Below are 16,685 nucleotides of genomic sequence, written 5' to 3' on the forward strand. Positions count from 1 at the left end.
GGATGAGAGCTTAGACTGGTACAGGGACTGATACAATTTTAAAGCTCAATTCATTTAAACTAGGCCAAAATTCCACTCAAGGGTTTCTCAACTTCCCCGATCCTTCCCCCCGTGAGGCTCTTGTGCTAGTTGGTCAAGCTTTCTTCCTGCTGGCCTGCCCTTGGCTAGGCTGCCCTCTGTGGCCTCTTCCGGATAGAGCTGTCTGTAAAACACACTCACCAGTGTCTCCTTCGTCGCCTCTGTGTCTCTGGTTTGATGATTGAATCGCTAAAGCTAATGAGTGGCTTCTTGCTGCCAATGCTTTGCCTACTTGCCAGGTTTTAGCAGAGGATTCCTTAAGGAAAGATGGCGTGAGCCCCAGAAAGGATTCCAACAGTGGGGGGGTCTGAGTGCCAGGTCCTCCATCAGCACGAAGACCCTGTCTACCACAGTGACACTGGTGACTCTGCTTCTATCCTCCACCACCACCACCCCTTCTCAAAGTCAGCAACGACAGTATGGACTAAGACACGCTGGCCAGGAAGGCATCCTATACGTTAGAGGAGTTTGATTTTGGTTAGCTTTTCTGTGGGACATGTACAATATTTCAATTGCAACTAGACTCTCCCAGGATGGTAGTATGGGAGAAGGAAGTGGTATTTGAGGAAATGCTTGACTTTTAGAGTTTAATTTTCTCAATATCACAGAAACTTACTTGTTGGCCGCTGAGGGAGTACGATGGGTACTAGGCTGACCGGTGTGTGTTAGAGCCTGTTCACTATTTCAGAGTAAGTGGTGGGGCTTCGTCCTTTTGTCTGGCTCCTTTCAGTGACCATAACTTTAGTCTTGAACCTCTCTCTCTTTCTAAATTATGACCAGTCTTTTACAGAGCCCTGCTGCTGGCACAGTGGACTTGTTGACCTGTTAACAAGAAGTTCAGCAGTTCAAACCCACCGAGCATTCTGAGGGAGAAAGATGAGGCTTTCTTGCTCCTGTGTAAAAATTTTATAGCCTCAAATGCCCAAAGGGACCATTTTGTCCTATAGGGTCAGTATGAGTGTTATAGACTCAATAACACCAATTTTATTCATTCTCTGGCATAAGAAAGAAATGACCATATTCTGATTACATCTCCAAACCTGTGTGTTTAACAGACTTGATACCTCCACTTTCATACCTGTGAGATAGCTCGAACTTAACATGCCCAGGACTGAGCTGTCCCTACAATAACTGCGGGGGTGGCAGTTATTGCTGTGTGCCCCGTAATTCTCCCGTGAACACATGCTCTCCCCATGGCAATAGTTGCCAGTTCTATTTTTCAAGTTGTACATCCCCAGGAACCTTTTGCTCTCATGCCCCCAGCTAGTCTGTCAGCAAATCCAGAATGCAGTTTGAATCTAATTAGCTCTAGGCGCCCCCTGCTACCACATTAATCTAACCCGCCATCCTCTCGCTACTAGATTACAGTAATAGCCCCTACCTCAGGGCCCCCTCAGTCTGTCTTGCACCTGCTGAAGCTTGTGTGATCCTCCTGCGTGTCAGTCAGATCATGTCACTCCTCTGCTCAAAGCCCATTTGTCTAGTCGTGTCCCATCTCACTCAGTAAAAGCAAAAACCTTGCCTGTGACCTAGGGTGCCCTCTCTACACGAGCAGCCTTACGTGAACTCCTTCTCTCCGTCTCCGCTTGCTGTCTGCATGCATCCGCTCTGCTCATCCACTCTGGTGTGTCTGCTGGTGCTCCAATATGCTGGGCATTCCCCAGGCTGTCCTTACCTCTTGCTTTTCCCTCTGCCTCTTCCTGTGATGTTTTCTCACCCAGAGAACCAGTTAGCTCCGTTGTTCCCCTCTGACTTTTAGTTTTAAGTCTCCATTCTGCGGGGCCTTCCCTATCCACTCTTAACTGTCAATTCCCCCTTCACAAAAGTAGACAGCCCTTCCTGTCTTCACTTCCTCTGTCCGATTGTGTTCATTGTTGTACACCTAATACCTAGAGGTTGTTCAGTAAATATTTTTGAGTAGATGAGTGAATGGTATTGCTAAACCCAAACTGAACTCACTGCCATGAGTCAATGCTGACTCAGAGTGACACCCCCTCTTGTCCCCTCTCCCTCCCCCCATGGGTTTCTGAGACTGTAACTGTTCACAGGTGTAGAAAGCCCAGTCTTTCTCCTGTGGTTTCAAAATACAGACCATGCGGCTCACCGCCCAATGCATAACCACTGCACCACCAGGGTTCCGGTAGCGTCTGCTCACTGAGCATATGCTTTGAGCAGGTCTAAATTCTTTCAGGTCAGATGTGGTCTGCAGAATGAGAGCTAGTTGGCCGTTTCCAGCTGCACAATTTTAAGGTCTTCCCAGTGAAGTCACATAGGTGATTCGTGGCCAGGCATCTGGTGTCTTACACAACCACAGCAGGGCCTTGCTTTAGACTGATGGTGCTGTAAGGTCTGGATGCAATTTGTACCATCACCTGAAAGCTCATACCGTTATCAAAAACTTCCAACAGGGAGGAGATGGCACGATTCACATAAGAACCATTTGGAAATAAATCTAATGTTGGTTTTCTCATCTATAACCTAAAGTCTCAGCTCTACTTATTTAACTGATCGTCATATTGTCTAATTTATCCATGAATGTTTCCTTTCTATTATTATTTTGAGATTTCAAGACCAGAAAGAGAAAGTTTTATATCCTGGTTATAACGATTAGTACTTTATATTAGTATAAAATGGACTATTTTTAATGATTTCCTTTATTATTTTAATCAGGGCAACACAACTATTTATGTGCTGGAAGAAATGATTGCATCATTGACAAAATTCGGCGGAAGAACTGCCCTGCCTGCCGACTTCAGAAGTGTCTCCAAGCTGGAATGAATTTAGGAGGTAAATTTTGATGTTATTAGTTTAACATAAATCATGGCGAGTATAATCCATTGCTACCAAGATGCATGTATTCCCAAAATTCAAAGCGATGCTAAGATTTCTAAACAACTAATGTTCTTTTTTACATGCTGAAAGATTTGTGGAGAAAAGCATTTCTTAGCTGGAGTTTTTAAAAAGATGTGTTCTGTGGCTCTGGGCCTACTGTAGTTTTCAAACCTGAATTTGCTAGTGTCAAGAACTGGGCACTTAACCAGGGACAAAACAAAAACGAATGACTTTTTATATAAAACTGTAACCAATAGTTTTTTCATTGTCATGTCTTTTATAAATAATATCAATATATATGGTAACATTATCCAGATAGAAGTGCATTCTTAACTTTTAAGAATAAAAGGGAATGTACATAGAAAGAAGCAAAACTTTACAGTGTTGCAGACCTCACCATAAAAAGGTGGGGTATGGAGGCGGGAAGAAGACTTGGACCAAATACAAAAATATACAACACCCAAGGATGGCAAGACCCAGTATCCAAAAGGTATTAGTTCTGCGTAAGTTAGCTTAAAACAACAAGGATAACCAAAATGTCAATTGAGTCTAAGCATCTTAAAAAATAATAGTAATAATGCCAGCCATGAAAATTCTGGAAAAGACAAACAGTGCTGGGAACTAGCCCCGCCAGATGCGCATTGTTTAGTCACACAGCCACAATAATGAAATTAGTCTGTGATGTTGGGGTACTGATTGCAGGCACGTCATTGGGTCACTCTAGAAAGTCAACAATAGATCTAAATAATATTTTAAGTTTGGATATGATAAAGATGGCGATTCAAATTACTGGAGAAAAACCTTTCTAGCCTAATTATTCAGTAGGTAATATTGTGATAGCGGGGGAACCATTGGGAGAATAAACATGTTGAAGCAAAGGTTCTTACTATACACAAACACAAATGCAGATATTTCCAAGATTTAAACTTTGAAAAGTAACCACAGAAAGACTAAAAGGAAACATGGGTTGGTTTTTACTCTCCAAGTGAAAGCAGCCTAAGTATGAAATAAATCAAAAACTTAAAAAATAATCTTTCTTGAGAAAATCAACAATAATTGAAAATCAAATTACAGAAAAAGCAAGTGATAAATGAAAAAATGGTGGAGAAATGTTTGCAAATAAAGGGCATATTTCTCACAAAGACAATGAGCTCCTGCTAATCTACAAGGAAAAGGAACCAATGTTTTAGAAAAAGGGACAAAGGAGATGAACAAACCACTCACAGAAAAAAGTAATACCATTGATTCTTGAAACACAAATTTTTAGCTTAATAAAAGAAAGGAAATTTTATATTATAATAAGCTTTGACAGATTGGCAAAGATAAACTTTTGAGACACACTGTTTGATGAGAATGTAAAAACAAAGTCATATCCAGTGGTTACCTCATGCGTTTAAACTGGAAGTACGAATGAGTATAACTCTATGGAGAGCAATTTAGCTATTTCAACACAATATTAAAAGTTCCAATACCCTTTGACTCAACCATTCCACTTCAAGGAATTTATTCTGAGCATATGCTTGCAATGTGAGAAATCTATACATAAGATATTCATTGTAGAATTGTTAAATATCAGAAGTACATTAAATATTAATCTATATAAGATTGTCTAAGTTACAGAATATTGGTCAGATAGTAAGATGGATCAAAGGAGTCGTTTTTTAATCACTTCATGTGATTGTAAAAGCTGGGCAGTGAATACGGAAGACAAGGAAAAAAAGATGCCTTTGAATTATGGTGTAGGTGAAGAATGCGGATATAACATGGACAGCCAGGATCCGGAATGGCTGAGTCTGTCCTGAAAGAAAGGACAGCCATAATCATGCTCCGTAGGAGCAAGGAACTTGAGCCGCAGCCCCTCTGTTTTGGACATGTCATCAAGAGGGGCCAGCGGCTAGAGGAGGACACTGTGCTTGGTAGAGCAGCGAGAGGAACGGACGGGGTAGTAATCAGGGGCTCCAGCACAGTGACAAGGGTGAGGCTGGAGCAGGACGCGGCAGGGTCAGGTCTGCACTGAGGGTCACTAGTAATCAGAACCGATGGCACCTCACAACAGTATGTGCTTGTGCATTCCCTGGGTAGTGCAAATGGTCACCAAGTTGGATGACTAACCGGAAAGTTGGAGGTCTGAGTTCACTGAGGGGCACTTTGGAAGACAGACCTGGTGATGGCGTATGGAAAGTCAGCCCACTGTGAGCACAGATCTTCTCTGGTCAACAGGAGTAGTCATGGGTCAGAGCTGACTTGGTAACTGAAAGTAACTCCAAATACAGACTGCTCTCCTGGGTATTTTTTAAGAATAGCAATAAAAGGGATGCTAAGTAGTATGTTTTCTATGCTGTGAGCTTTTTCGTGTTAGACTGAGACACATGAAACCAACAATGCTGGCAGTCTGAATAGAAAGGTCTGACAGTTTATAGACAAGAAGAGACAGGAGAATTCACTGTCCCTTAGTGCATTTGAATTATACATGATATTTAATACACACCTATGTTAAAAGAAAGTATTTTGAAGAATAAAGGAAACTTCATTCTCTTTTGGCTTGGTATGTGAATGGCTGCCAGTCAGGATGAGGGAGTCAAACCGGTGGCCTGCAGAGCAGAGGAACTCTTGGAAATGAAGGAGAGGGTGAGCCATGCCCAGCAGGAGACATGTGACTATGAGAGAGTGTCTACGGTGGCTTAAGCAACAACTCACCGTGAAAGGCCCGTGTTGGTTAGGAGGGCAGGCTGTGCAGTGAGGGTACTTGGGTAGGAATCCCCTTCCTGATACCAACTTTGGAATTTTAGGTAGGTTACCACCTAGGTAGGTGCCCACTATATCTTCAACTCATGTGACCAGCATACCTGCTCCGAGGGGTGCTGCGGAGAGGGGTGGGTGGGTGAGTACATGCACAAACAAACATCATCACTCACTCGGTAAGGTAACATCAGTGAGGGTGGCAGAGCTCATTGCATGAGCTTGCATATATGATCTCATTTCTGAAATTTCACTGTGTAGTTGGAAAAATACGTAAGAGAACATAGGCCCATGCAGCCATTCTAAAATGTGTAGTCTGATGACCTTGATTGCAGGTGTCAACTTGTGCACCCATCAGCACCCTTGTTTTCAGAATTGTTCATCCTCCATTCATGTGAACTCATTTTATACAAAGCATCCCTCTGAATCCTTGAAAAAAACCATTACCACTGGCCACTGGGAGGCAGAACTGCCCCTACCCCCCCAACTGGGAGCCACTGGTTTAGCAAGAATACTAAATTATATCAACTACTACTTAAGTGCTCTGCTTTTCTTCTAGAATATACATTTCATCAGAAAGGAGTATCTGTCTGTTTAGGTCACTGCTTGACACAGTGCCCGATAGTGTTGGAAATCTGCTGGTTGAGTCTGTGAACAAGCAGTTGTCTTAGAGGACTTGCTATGTCTTAAGCACTCTGCTAAACCTGGGGTGTGTGTGTGTTATCATATTAAAGTGTCACAACCCACAACAGGAGACAAATATCACTGTGGCCATTGTGATGCCGAGGTGAGAACTGCTCCGGGGCCACAAAGCTAGGGAGTGCAAGACCAGAACTAGAATGTGCATCCCTGGCACCAAAGCTACATTCAGTCACTCCACAGTGTGACATGGGTTTGCTTGGTTTGGGTGCTTGTAAAATCCCCAGAGTAGCTCCATGGAAGGTAACACATGGATAAGAATCAGTTAGACTGAAGGAAGAAGTCCAGGCTGCACTGACGGCATTGGTCAAAGGGTCGGTTGCAGAAATCTATACATAAGATATTCATTGTAGAATTGTTAAATATCAGAAGTACATTAAATATTAATCTACATAAGATTGCTTAAGTTACAGAATATTGGTCAGATGGTAATATGGATCAAAGGAGTCATCATTTTTTAACAGTTGGGATGTTTCAATGAACTTATGCAAAATGGGAAGTGCTCAGGGATCGATGTCAAAAAATGTGAAAGTCAGCTCATTGGATCACTGATGGGAAGGGATCCATATTTGTGCTCATTCCAAAGAAGGGAGACCCAACAGAACATGGAATTACCAAATATTATTAATGTTGTACACAAGTAAAATTTTGCTGAAGATAATTTAAACACAGTTCTGGCAGAACAGCAACAGGGAGCTGCCAGAATTGCAAGCCCTACTCAGAAGAGGACACGGCATGAGGTCTATCATTGCTCACTTCAGATGGACCTAGGCTGAAAGCAGAGAATGCCAGCAATATATTTACTTGTGTTTTGTTGATGATGCTAAGATACTTAACTGCAGATCATAACAAATCGTGGATAATATTGCAAAGAATGAGACTTCCAGAGCACTTAATTGTGCTTATGTGCAACCTGTACATAGACTAACAGTCAGTCATTCAAACGGAACAAGAGCATATTTTATGGCATAAAATCCAAGCACATGTGCATTGGGTTAACTTCTTACACCACACTTTTTCAGTCTATGCACTGAGCAGATGCTACCTGAAGCAGAAGGAAGCATCAGGATTGGAGGGAGGCCGGTTGACCTGAGACAGACAGGCAGACAACACAACCTTGCTGTAAGAATAACCGAAGCACATCCTGCAGATCACAGCTCAATGTAGCCCAAACCATCGAGGCCATGCCAATTTATGGCTGCCCTTTAGACAGGATAGAACTGCCCTTGTGAGTTTCCAAAATTGAAATTTTTATAGGTGTAGAAAGTCATGTCTCTCTTCCCAGGGAGCAGCTGGTAGCTTTGAACTGCTGACCTCGAAGTTAGCAGCCCAATGTGTAACCAGTATACCACCACGGTTCCATATAAAAAAAATTTTAAAAAGCAAAAATCCTCAACTGCTCTCATACATAACATTGTGGCAAAAGGAGGAAAGATTCGAGTTTTCCAGGGTTTCATTTTACTTGGGTCCACAATCACCCCTCGTGAAAGCAGCCGTCCAGAAGTCAAATAGCTTATTTTATGACCCAAACATGACTCAAACCCCAGGCTGGCACTTTGAGAATTAAAGCGCGCCTGATCCGAGCCATGGCTATTTTCTATCTGCTCATGGACTGTGGAAGCTAGACAGCGAATAAGGCAGGCTGAGGAAGAATTGAATTATGGTGCTGCAGAACAATAGTAAATATCAGAGACTTTAAGAAGAACAAATAAACTGGTCTTGAAGGGATTCACCAGAATGCTCCTTAGATAATAGAATGGTGAGATTTTATCTCGCAGAATGTGGACATACTATCAAGAGGGACTAGTCCCTAGAGACGGGCATCATGCTTGTTAAAGTAGAAGGTCGGTGAAACATAGGCAGGATCTCAAGAAGATGGATGGACACAGTGGGAGCAACAATGGACCCACCCTTAGCAAGTCCTGTGAGAATGAGCGGTGAGGGACTGGACTGTGCCCAAGGTGGCTCCCGGCTGGAGTTCATTAGGCTGCACCTCACAGAAGCCCTGGTCTTACAGGCAGTGGTGGGCTGCAGGCTTTGTGCTTCCATCTCCAACTGTCTTTAAGCAAGGTTTGGCACTGTGCTTAAATGCCCAATTCACACTGTGCTGCTGGTTTAAATGCCCATATTCACACATATGCAGGAATGCTTTTGTGGTTTCTGATAAAGTTTACAAGTGAGAAACTTTTTTTAAATGTTGAGGTTACTGAAAGAAATGAGTCAAAAATGAGCAGAGTGGAAATTAAGATTTATAAAAGTCATCTTTTCTTTAGGTACCAGTTATTCTTTAATCCCTTTCAGGTTCACTAATAAAATCATTAATTTTTGTTAACTACCCAGGCATGGTAAAGCACTTTGCAATCTTTTAAGACCAATTCTTTTGAAACTTCACTCTTAGTTTCAATCTAAGTAAAACTAAGGTACGAAGTTTAATTTTTTTAATGTGAAGCAATTGTTTTTCATTGAAAATGTGTTATAATAGATGTATGCTGGGGGTCAGCGGTGGGAAAGGAGCTTCCTGCCTCTTGTCCAAGGAGGCGTATGGCTGAGGGACTGAGGACCATGGAGAGACGTGCCTGCTGGTACCGCTGAGAAGCAGCACTGCAGACGAAATAATTATGTCCTTAACACTGCTGATCTTGAACTGTCACCTGTTAATTTCCCTAACACCAAACCACACACAGCCACCAAGGCCACTCCATCACAGCAGCCCTGTAGGGCAGAGTACCACTGTCCACCACCCCCAGGCTTAAGAAGCTGTGACTCTTGAGAAGAACAGAAAACCACATCTTTCCCCTGGGGAACGGCTGATGGTTTTGAACAGCTGACCCTGTGGTTAGCAACCCAATTCATAGCCCACACCACCACCAGAGCTCCTATAACACCCCTCCTGATGATGCATATTGCCTGGGAGTTTGTGGACCCAGCAGAGCAGTAGAGTGCGGGAGGGATGGTTTCTGGCAGAAGCGGTAAAGAAGGTTGGAGGTGGAAGCAAACCTGACCTCTGCCTCAGAGGAATCAGCCTTAGGACGGTGTGGAGTTGAAGGTCAGCCCACCCCCCAGATCACAGTGAGTCAGAATAACAGCAGGGGCTGGTTAACACGCAAGCTACCTGTGCCCTCCAGACTCCCCCTGGGAAAATGGAAGGAGTGGGGGGGAGTGGATGGAAGCAGGTTTCTATTTCTCTGAAATTAGAGCTATCAAATGTGTTTCTCTCCTTTTCTATAGACCCGCTCCCTCCTTCCTGCCACAAGTATGAGTCCTTCTGTGTAAAATCCTGCTGAGTTTCCTTTGCTGCCAGCTAAGGAAAATTCAGCAGAAGATACAGGAGGGTCAACAGAGAAATTTAAAGGAAAACAGTAGCCTTTCTGACCCCAGGCTTGGCCTGCCGCTCTTGCTGAAGCCCTTTCTAGAGGATCTAAAAATCCCAGGTTCTATACGCACACAGGCCTTCGCTGCTTGGTGTAGCCTTCTCTAGCGAATCCTAGGGATGCTTTGGGCTAGGCAGTGGTCTGCTAACTGCAAGGCTGACAGTTCAAAGTACCAGCCACTCCAAGGGAGAAAGATGGTGTTGTCTGCTCTGGTACAGATTCTGAGCCTCAGAAATGCTACACAGGGTTGCTGTGAGTGTAAATTGACCTGATGGCAGTGGGGGTTTGGGTCTTGTGGTTTTATAACCTTCTCCAGAACCTGTCTCCCCCATGCTCTTGTTCTGAAGAGGGTGACCTTTTTTCTAGGGCTTCTCCAAAAATGTATAAAGCTTTCAGACCAAGAAGGAACCCTTGACTCCTCACTCCCTGTTTCTAGCTTCATCGCACTGTGGCCAGAGAGGGAGTCTTACACGTTTTGTATTCCAGTTCTCCCGTTTTACAGATGAGGAGCATGGAGGCCAAGAGCATATCACATGCAACAAAGAGAGCCTAACTCAAGACTTACTTTTCTTTCACACCAGACCCCCCACCCCCCAGTTCATTTTTCAGTAGATCTGCGAAGGAAGTTCACCTCAGAATTTAACAAAACCTCACTTCCCAAGTTACAGGACGTTTCTAATTCTGGTTGCAATTGACTTCTCAGGCAAATCTGCAACTTCAGTCCCAGGAACCACTCACTAATACTCAGCCCCAGCAGGATCCTTGCCAGGCCCCACTGAGGCCTGGACGATGCCATGTGAAGGAAAAGGCAGCCCCAAGATTCTGCACATTCGCTGCAGCCAACACCGTGGTTGCTTTTGGGGGGTGTGCATCAGGAAGAGAGGTAGGAGGAAAGAAAGCGAAATGAGGCCAGTGTTGTGAATCGTTCGACAAAACACACTCCTGTTTGCTTCTGCTGACAATGGGCAGCGTTTTGGCAGACATCTATTTGTTACTCTTAGGAGTTATTCTGCAGTGGATTCTGGCTCATGGAGCCCGGAGTTCGCAAAGTAGTTTCAAAGCTGTGATCTTTCGGAAGCAGACCAGTCGGCCAGGCCCGCCCTGGAGGTTTCACTGGCAGTTTAGCTCCGCCCAGCCTTCAGGAACACATCACACCCAAAATCACTCTTGCCACCTGCAGACCTAAATTTGTTTACTTGTTGACTACTTCTTATTCTGAAAAGTAGTTTATAATATGGGCATAAGTAAACTTGAAAAAGTGTAGACAGAATGCTCCTTAGAGCCAAGGATGGTGAGAGAGTGGTACCTTGGACATTCTCTCAGGAGACCAGTCCCTGGGAAATGACCTGGTCAAGTGGAAGGGCAGGGAAAAAGAGGACGGCCCTCCCAAGATGGGTTTGACTCTGTGGCTGCATCGATGGGCTCGGGCAGAAGAACAGCTGTGAGGATGTGCAGAAGCAGGCCTCTCATTCTGCTGTTGTACAGTCACTGTACCAATCTGATGGCACCTAACGGTAGCAAACTGAACAAAGAGGTTCATCACAATATTGTGAATAATTTTAAAAACTCACCGCCACCACTGCCATCGAGCTGCTTCGGACTCATCGTGATCCTTTAGAGTGTTTGAGAGGCTGTAAATCTTTATAATAGCAGACAGCCTCATCTTTCTTCTGCAGAGTGCCTGGTGGGTTTTGAGCCAACAACCTTGCAGTTACCAGGTCACTGCTTACCCTACAGCCCCACCAGGCCTCTTACAGTAACCAAAAGAAAAAAAAAGTATGCTGTTTATTCAAAGCAAGAAAATTATTTAAATTAGAATATGTCCACACGAAAGGAGACAGCAGGCAGTGTAAAGTATGAAAATAATAATAATTTATCATTTATCAGGGGTCCATGAGGGTGGGAGGGTGATGGAGGGGGAAGAGGACCTGATACCAAGGGCTTAAACAGGAAGAAAATATTTGAAAATGATGATGGCAACATATGTACAAATGTTCTTGATACAATTGATGTATGGATTGGTATTAAGAGCTGGAAGAACCCCCAATAAAGCGACTTATTTATCATTTTAAAAAAGAATACATCCACGACACATTATCCATCATCAAGAAAAATTAAGAAATTTGCATAACAAAATGCTTCCTAAAAAGTGAAAAGAGTATGCAAAATTATTTAGGCTACTATGACCGGAATCCCTATGGCTCGATGGTTTTAGGGCTCTGCTGGTAACCAGTCAATGATCTGAACCCGCACTTGGGCTCTGTGGGAAAAGACACCGCCCATGACTGCCACAGCAGAGGCAGCCCGGGAAACACGGGCGGGGTGGTTGGGGGGCACCAGATCTGCCCGGCCTCTTAGGAGACTGTGAGCTGGAGCTAACTCAAAGGCAATGGTTTGGGTTTGGGTTTGGATTTGACTTTATTTCTTATAACTTTACACACGAAGAGTAGAATAAGTCAAGCCTAGGAGGAAATGTTGAGTACCAGAAATGGTACTCTGTGTATCAATGAGGTAAGATGAAAGATCAAAGATCCGTTTTTTCATCTCTCTTTTCCTATTAATAATATGAATGTGTTTTACAGTAAAATGTTAAGAAACTTAACAGTCGTGCACTAAAAAGAAGGGAAATGCCAAACTAATGACCATGCTCCTGGAGAGGGGCGGTAAGGGGTTAGACAGGCAGGTAACAGGAGAAGAAAAGATGGTGAGCATCAAGGAGAACCGTCAAAAAGAAAGATGCAGAGACCGCGTCCGGCAGTGGTGTTCTGAAAACTGAAAGGGGGAAGCGTGTACAAAAGAAAACCCAAAGATCGAAGACTGGCAGAAGTGCACCTGACCCAGCAAACCCAGAGGGGAGACCGGCTCTCCCTGCCGACAGCTCTTCCCCCACGTGCCGTGGTCAGCGGTCAGCTGCAAAACTTGCACGCGATGCAGGTCTGATGAGAGAGATAACAGAATGCACACCAGTGAGGAAGTAGGTTTAATATCCAAAATCCAATAAGAAAAACAATTTTTATATCTTTAAGGGCCTCCTGAGGCCGGATATGCAGCAGTGTGTGGTAGTTTAGAAAACCCAAGTGTGGCGAGTTTTATAAAGATCCCATTCCATAGGTTTGTAGTTTAGTTTTGTTTTGATAATGTTGCAGTCTTCCTTGCCGATGGACAATAAGAATTTCTGTGGGGCCTTTGAGCCATAAAGTACAGGGAAAACACATTTCTGTAAAGCAGGAATTTTTTTGGACATTTCATATCAAAGTTTAGACATATTAATCATGATAATAGTTCAGTTAAGCAATTGATATCTTACCCTACCAAATTTGATGGACGAAGGCTTGCGATTGGACTGAATCAAATAGAATCCCCCTTCATCCCCCCTTTTGGGACCATAAAAGGAACACTTTCCATTTTTAAATATACAGTCGCTTCTGTCATACTGAGCTCAAAATGAGTAAACTTGATTTGACTTTAAACTTTACAAATCTCCCTTACATTAATTAGCCTGAGATTAAGTGTGAGAAAGTTCAACTTGAAGTGAGACATCATGTCCTAGACAGGTAGGCAGCTGGCCCGAAAGTCAAGCTGAGTATGTGCAAGCCAGCAAGCGTGCTTAAATCATTCCCGGGGCCTCAGACCAGGAAGCAGGCTGCTAATAGACCCTGTATAAAAGCAGATGACATTTTGAACATAATACTGTATTTCATAGGATCCAAGACAATGGCTTTTTTTCTTTTAAATTTTGAGTAATGCTAAGTTATAATGTGCACTTTTATTTTTTATTCGTTTCCGTCAAAATCCCATTTACAGCATATTGGTGTTTCACATTGTGACTGGGGATATTTTTGGACAGAAAGAAGAAAAAATTTTAAACCTGCTACTATTGAGTCTGCTCTGGTCTCATAGCAATCCTGCAAGTCTCCTAGGGAGTCCCCTATGGGATTTCCAAAACAGAGTGTCATCTTTCTCCCAGTAAGCAGCTAATGGATTCAAACTGTCAACTTTATGGTTAGCAACTGGTTTCTTGACAAAGGAGGCGGTTCTTCTTGGAAGCAACTAGCCACCCTTTCCGTACCCTCTCCGATTCCTTATTCTTCCTCCTCTGTCTTCACTTTTCTTCCTCTGTTGTTCCAGGTATATAGAAATCAATACATTGCACTAAGGAACTAGAACAGAGGCTCTAAGCATGTTCTTAGGCCAATTACCTAGGATGTCTCATGAAACCAACACTCAACCCCCAAATCAGGGAACTGAATCCCACGAGAGGCTTGGTTATACATAAGCAGCCTCAACAACTTCAGGTAGATATGCTCTTACTACACTTTTCTCTATACTTGAGCTGTTTATTTGCCATTACATGCTAGTAATAACCCCAGGACAGAACATTGTGATAAGCTTTGTGGTTGAAGGAGTAAGGATCTGGAGATAATGGAGACAGGACAAACTGTGACCGTCTGTCGTAGGTTTACCACACGCGATTATTCTTATTTTATATACATAATCATTTTATTAGGGGCTCATACAACTCATCACAATCTGTACATATGTCATCTGTGTCCAGCACTTTAGTACATATGTTGACTTCATCATTCTTATGACACCCACTTTCCACTTGAGCCCCTGGTTTCAGCTCAATTTTCCCTCTCCCTCCCCGCTCCCCCCGAGCCCCAGATAATTTATAATTTATTATTTTATCATATCTTACCCCATCCCACATCTCCCTCACCCACTTCTCCGCTGTCCGTCCCCCAGGGAGGAGGCCACATGTAGACCTTGTCCTCTGTTCCCCCTTTCTCCCTCTTCTTCCCTCCACCCTCCCGCCATCGCCACTCTCTCCACTTTATTATTTTTAATCATTTTGTTGGGGCTCGTGCAACTCATCACAATCCATCCATCCATCCATTGTGTCAAACACATTTGTACATATGTTGCCATCATCATTTTCAAAGCAATTTCTTTCTACTTGACCACTTGGCATCAGCTCATTTTTCCCCTCCCTCCCCCCACTCCCCTATAAACCCTTGATAATTTATAAATTAGTTTTTCATGTCTTATATTGTCCAATGTCTCCCTTTACCACTTTGCCTCTTGTCCATCCCCTTGGGAGGGGGTTATATTTAGGTCATTTTAATCAGTTCCCCCTTTCCCCCCCTTCCCCTCCTGGTATGACTACTGTCAATATTGATCCCGAAGAGTTTATCTGATCTGTACTCCCTGTATTTCCAGCTCTTATCTGTACCCATGTACATGCTCTGGTCTAGCCAGATTTGTAAGGTAAAATTAGGGTCATGATAGTGGAGGGGAGGAAGCATTAAAGAACCAGAGGAAAGCAGTATGTTTCATCAGTGCTATACTGCACCCTGACTGGCCTGTCTTCTCCCCATGACGCTTCTGTAAGGGGATCCAATTGCTTACAGATTGGCTTTGGGCCTCCACTACGCACTGCCCCTCCTCATTCACATTATGATTTTTTGCTTTGGGTCTTTGATGCCTGATACCTGATCCCATAGACACTTCATGATCACATAGGCTGGTGTGCTTCTTCCATGTGAGCTTTGTTGCTTCTCAGCACCATGAGCTTTCTTCACCACATTTGCTTATGCACCCACTTTGCCTTCAGCGATCGTATAGGGAAGGTGAGCATCTCAGAGTGCCGGATTAGTAGAACCAAGTGTTCTTGTGTTAAGGGAGTACTTGAGTAGAGGCCCAATGTCCATTTGCTTCTTTAATACTAAACCTATAAATATATGTTCATAGATCTATATACCTGTCATATATAAATATACTTACATATATACATGCCTGTATGTAGATCTCTATAAATGGCCTTTGCCTACAGTTCTTTCCTCTATTTCCTTTTACTTGGTTATTTTTAAAGGATCTATTTCTCATTCCTGATAAATTGCTTGTGCTCTCTGAGGAATCACTTGTGTCATCTCTCTCACACTCTGATTTCCCAAAGTTATAACCACTGAATTCATTTACTTCAATTAACAGATTTGCCCACTGAGGAATATAATTTAATCTTTTTCCATTTGAAAATCTGGTGACTAATGATCTGCTTCATGCAGGCTTCCTGAATAAGTATCTCCCTCTCCCCATCGTCACAGTAAAACACTGTGATTGTGAAATGAGAAGAGGAAGCTTTTAATGTTCTCATAAAGCCCCCTGCCCTCACCTGTAGAATGTAGAAACACCATTCCATTTATTTCTTACCAGACCTCCAGCCTTCAGTATTATATATGCTTAGGCGATTTAATGTTATTAGTATCCATTAAAGTAGCAACATATTGGGACAAATACAGTTTAAAGGTTAATCCTTTTCTAAGAGATATAAATAAAACATCTGTAATCATTTCTTAAATTATAAATTATAGACACATTACAATAATTAGTAAAAGTTTCCTAATAAATCAAGAGAATAGAGAAAGAATCAAGTTTTTTACAGATTAAAAAATAATGATTCACAAAGGGGAGCATTTGAAAGCTGGCCTAGTAGAGCTAATGGAACTGGCTTCATCAGCGTGTGTTGCTTCATTATTTTGAAAAGAGTATCTGTCAATAACTGTGTAGAGATTAGTTTCTGATACAGGTCACAAAAAAGAACAACCCTTGTGAAAGGGAATTGTCCCGTGTCCGCCCTTCAGTGTTCTGCATGGGGTTTGTTTGGGGTTGGAAATGCACCTAACTCCTCACTTACTGAAATGGTTGGGTCCAAAGACCAGATTGTTAGTGAAAACATATATGTTACACTCAAATGGAGGATGACCACATCATTACATAACCGCCATATTGCGTCATTGCTTCACTGCCAGCCCACTGGGAATCTTGGCCCAGCCAAGTTGACACATAACCTTAGCCATCACACCCGGCAAAGCAGTCAGTGTTCACTTTCATCATAATATGAATTGTTGGATGATGAGGTAATAAGAAATAATTGAAATGAGAAATATTTTAAATAAAAATTATCAG

The 16,685-nt window shown here is 42.9% G+C and overlaps 1 protein-coding gene across 3 annotated transcripts in view; it reads left to right on the forward strand.

Annotated features, from left to right (window-relative positions):
* The window catches only part of NR3C2 (nuclear receptor subfamily 3 group C member 2), a 383,624-nt gene that overhangs the window by 270,022 nt on the left and 96,917 nt on the right, over nt 1-16,685 (forward strand). For all 3 annotated transcript variants that reach the window (XM_045295827.1, XM_045295828.1, XM_004708705.3), the window contains exon 4: nt 2,749-2,865. In XM_045295827.1, the coding sequence (XP_045151762.1) occupies nt 2,749-2,865 (117 nt within the window). The remainder of the gene's footprint in view (nt 1-2,748; nt 2,866-16,685) is intronic.

The sequence above is a fragment of the Echinops telfairi genome, unplaced genomic scaffold, assembly GCF_000313985.2.
Source record: "Echinops telfairi isolate 266 unplaced genomic scaffold, ASM31398v2 ScPeMD7_5868;HRSCAF=6743_1, whole genome shotgun sequence".
NCBI lineage: Eukaryota > Metazoa > Chordata > Mammalia > Afrosoricida > Tenrecidae > Echinops > Echinops telfairi.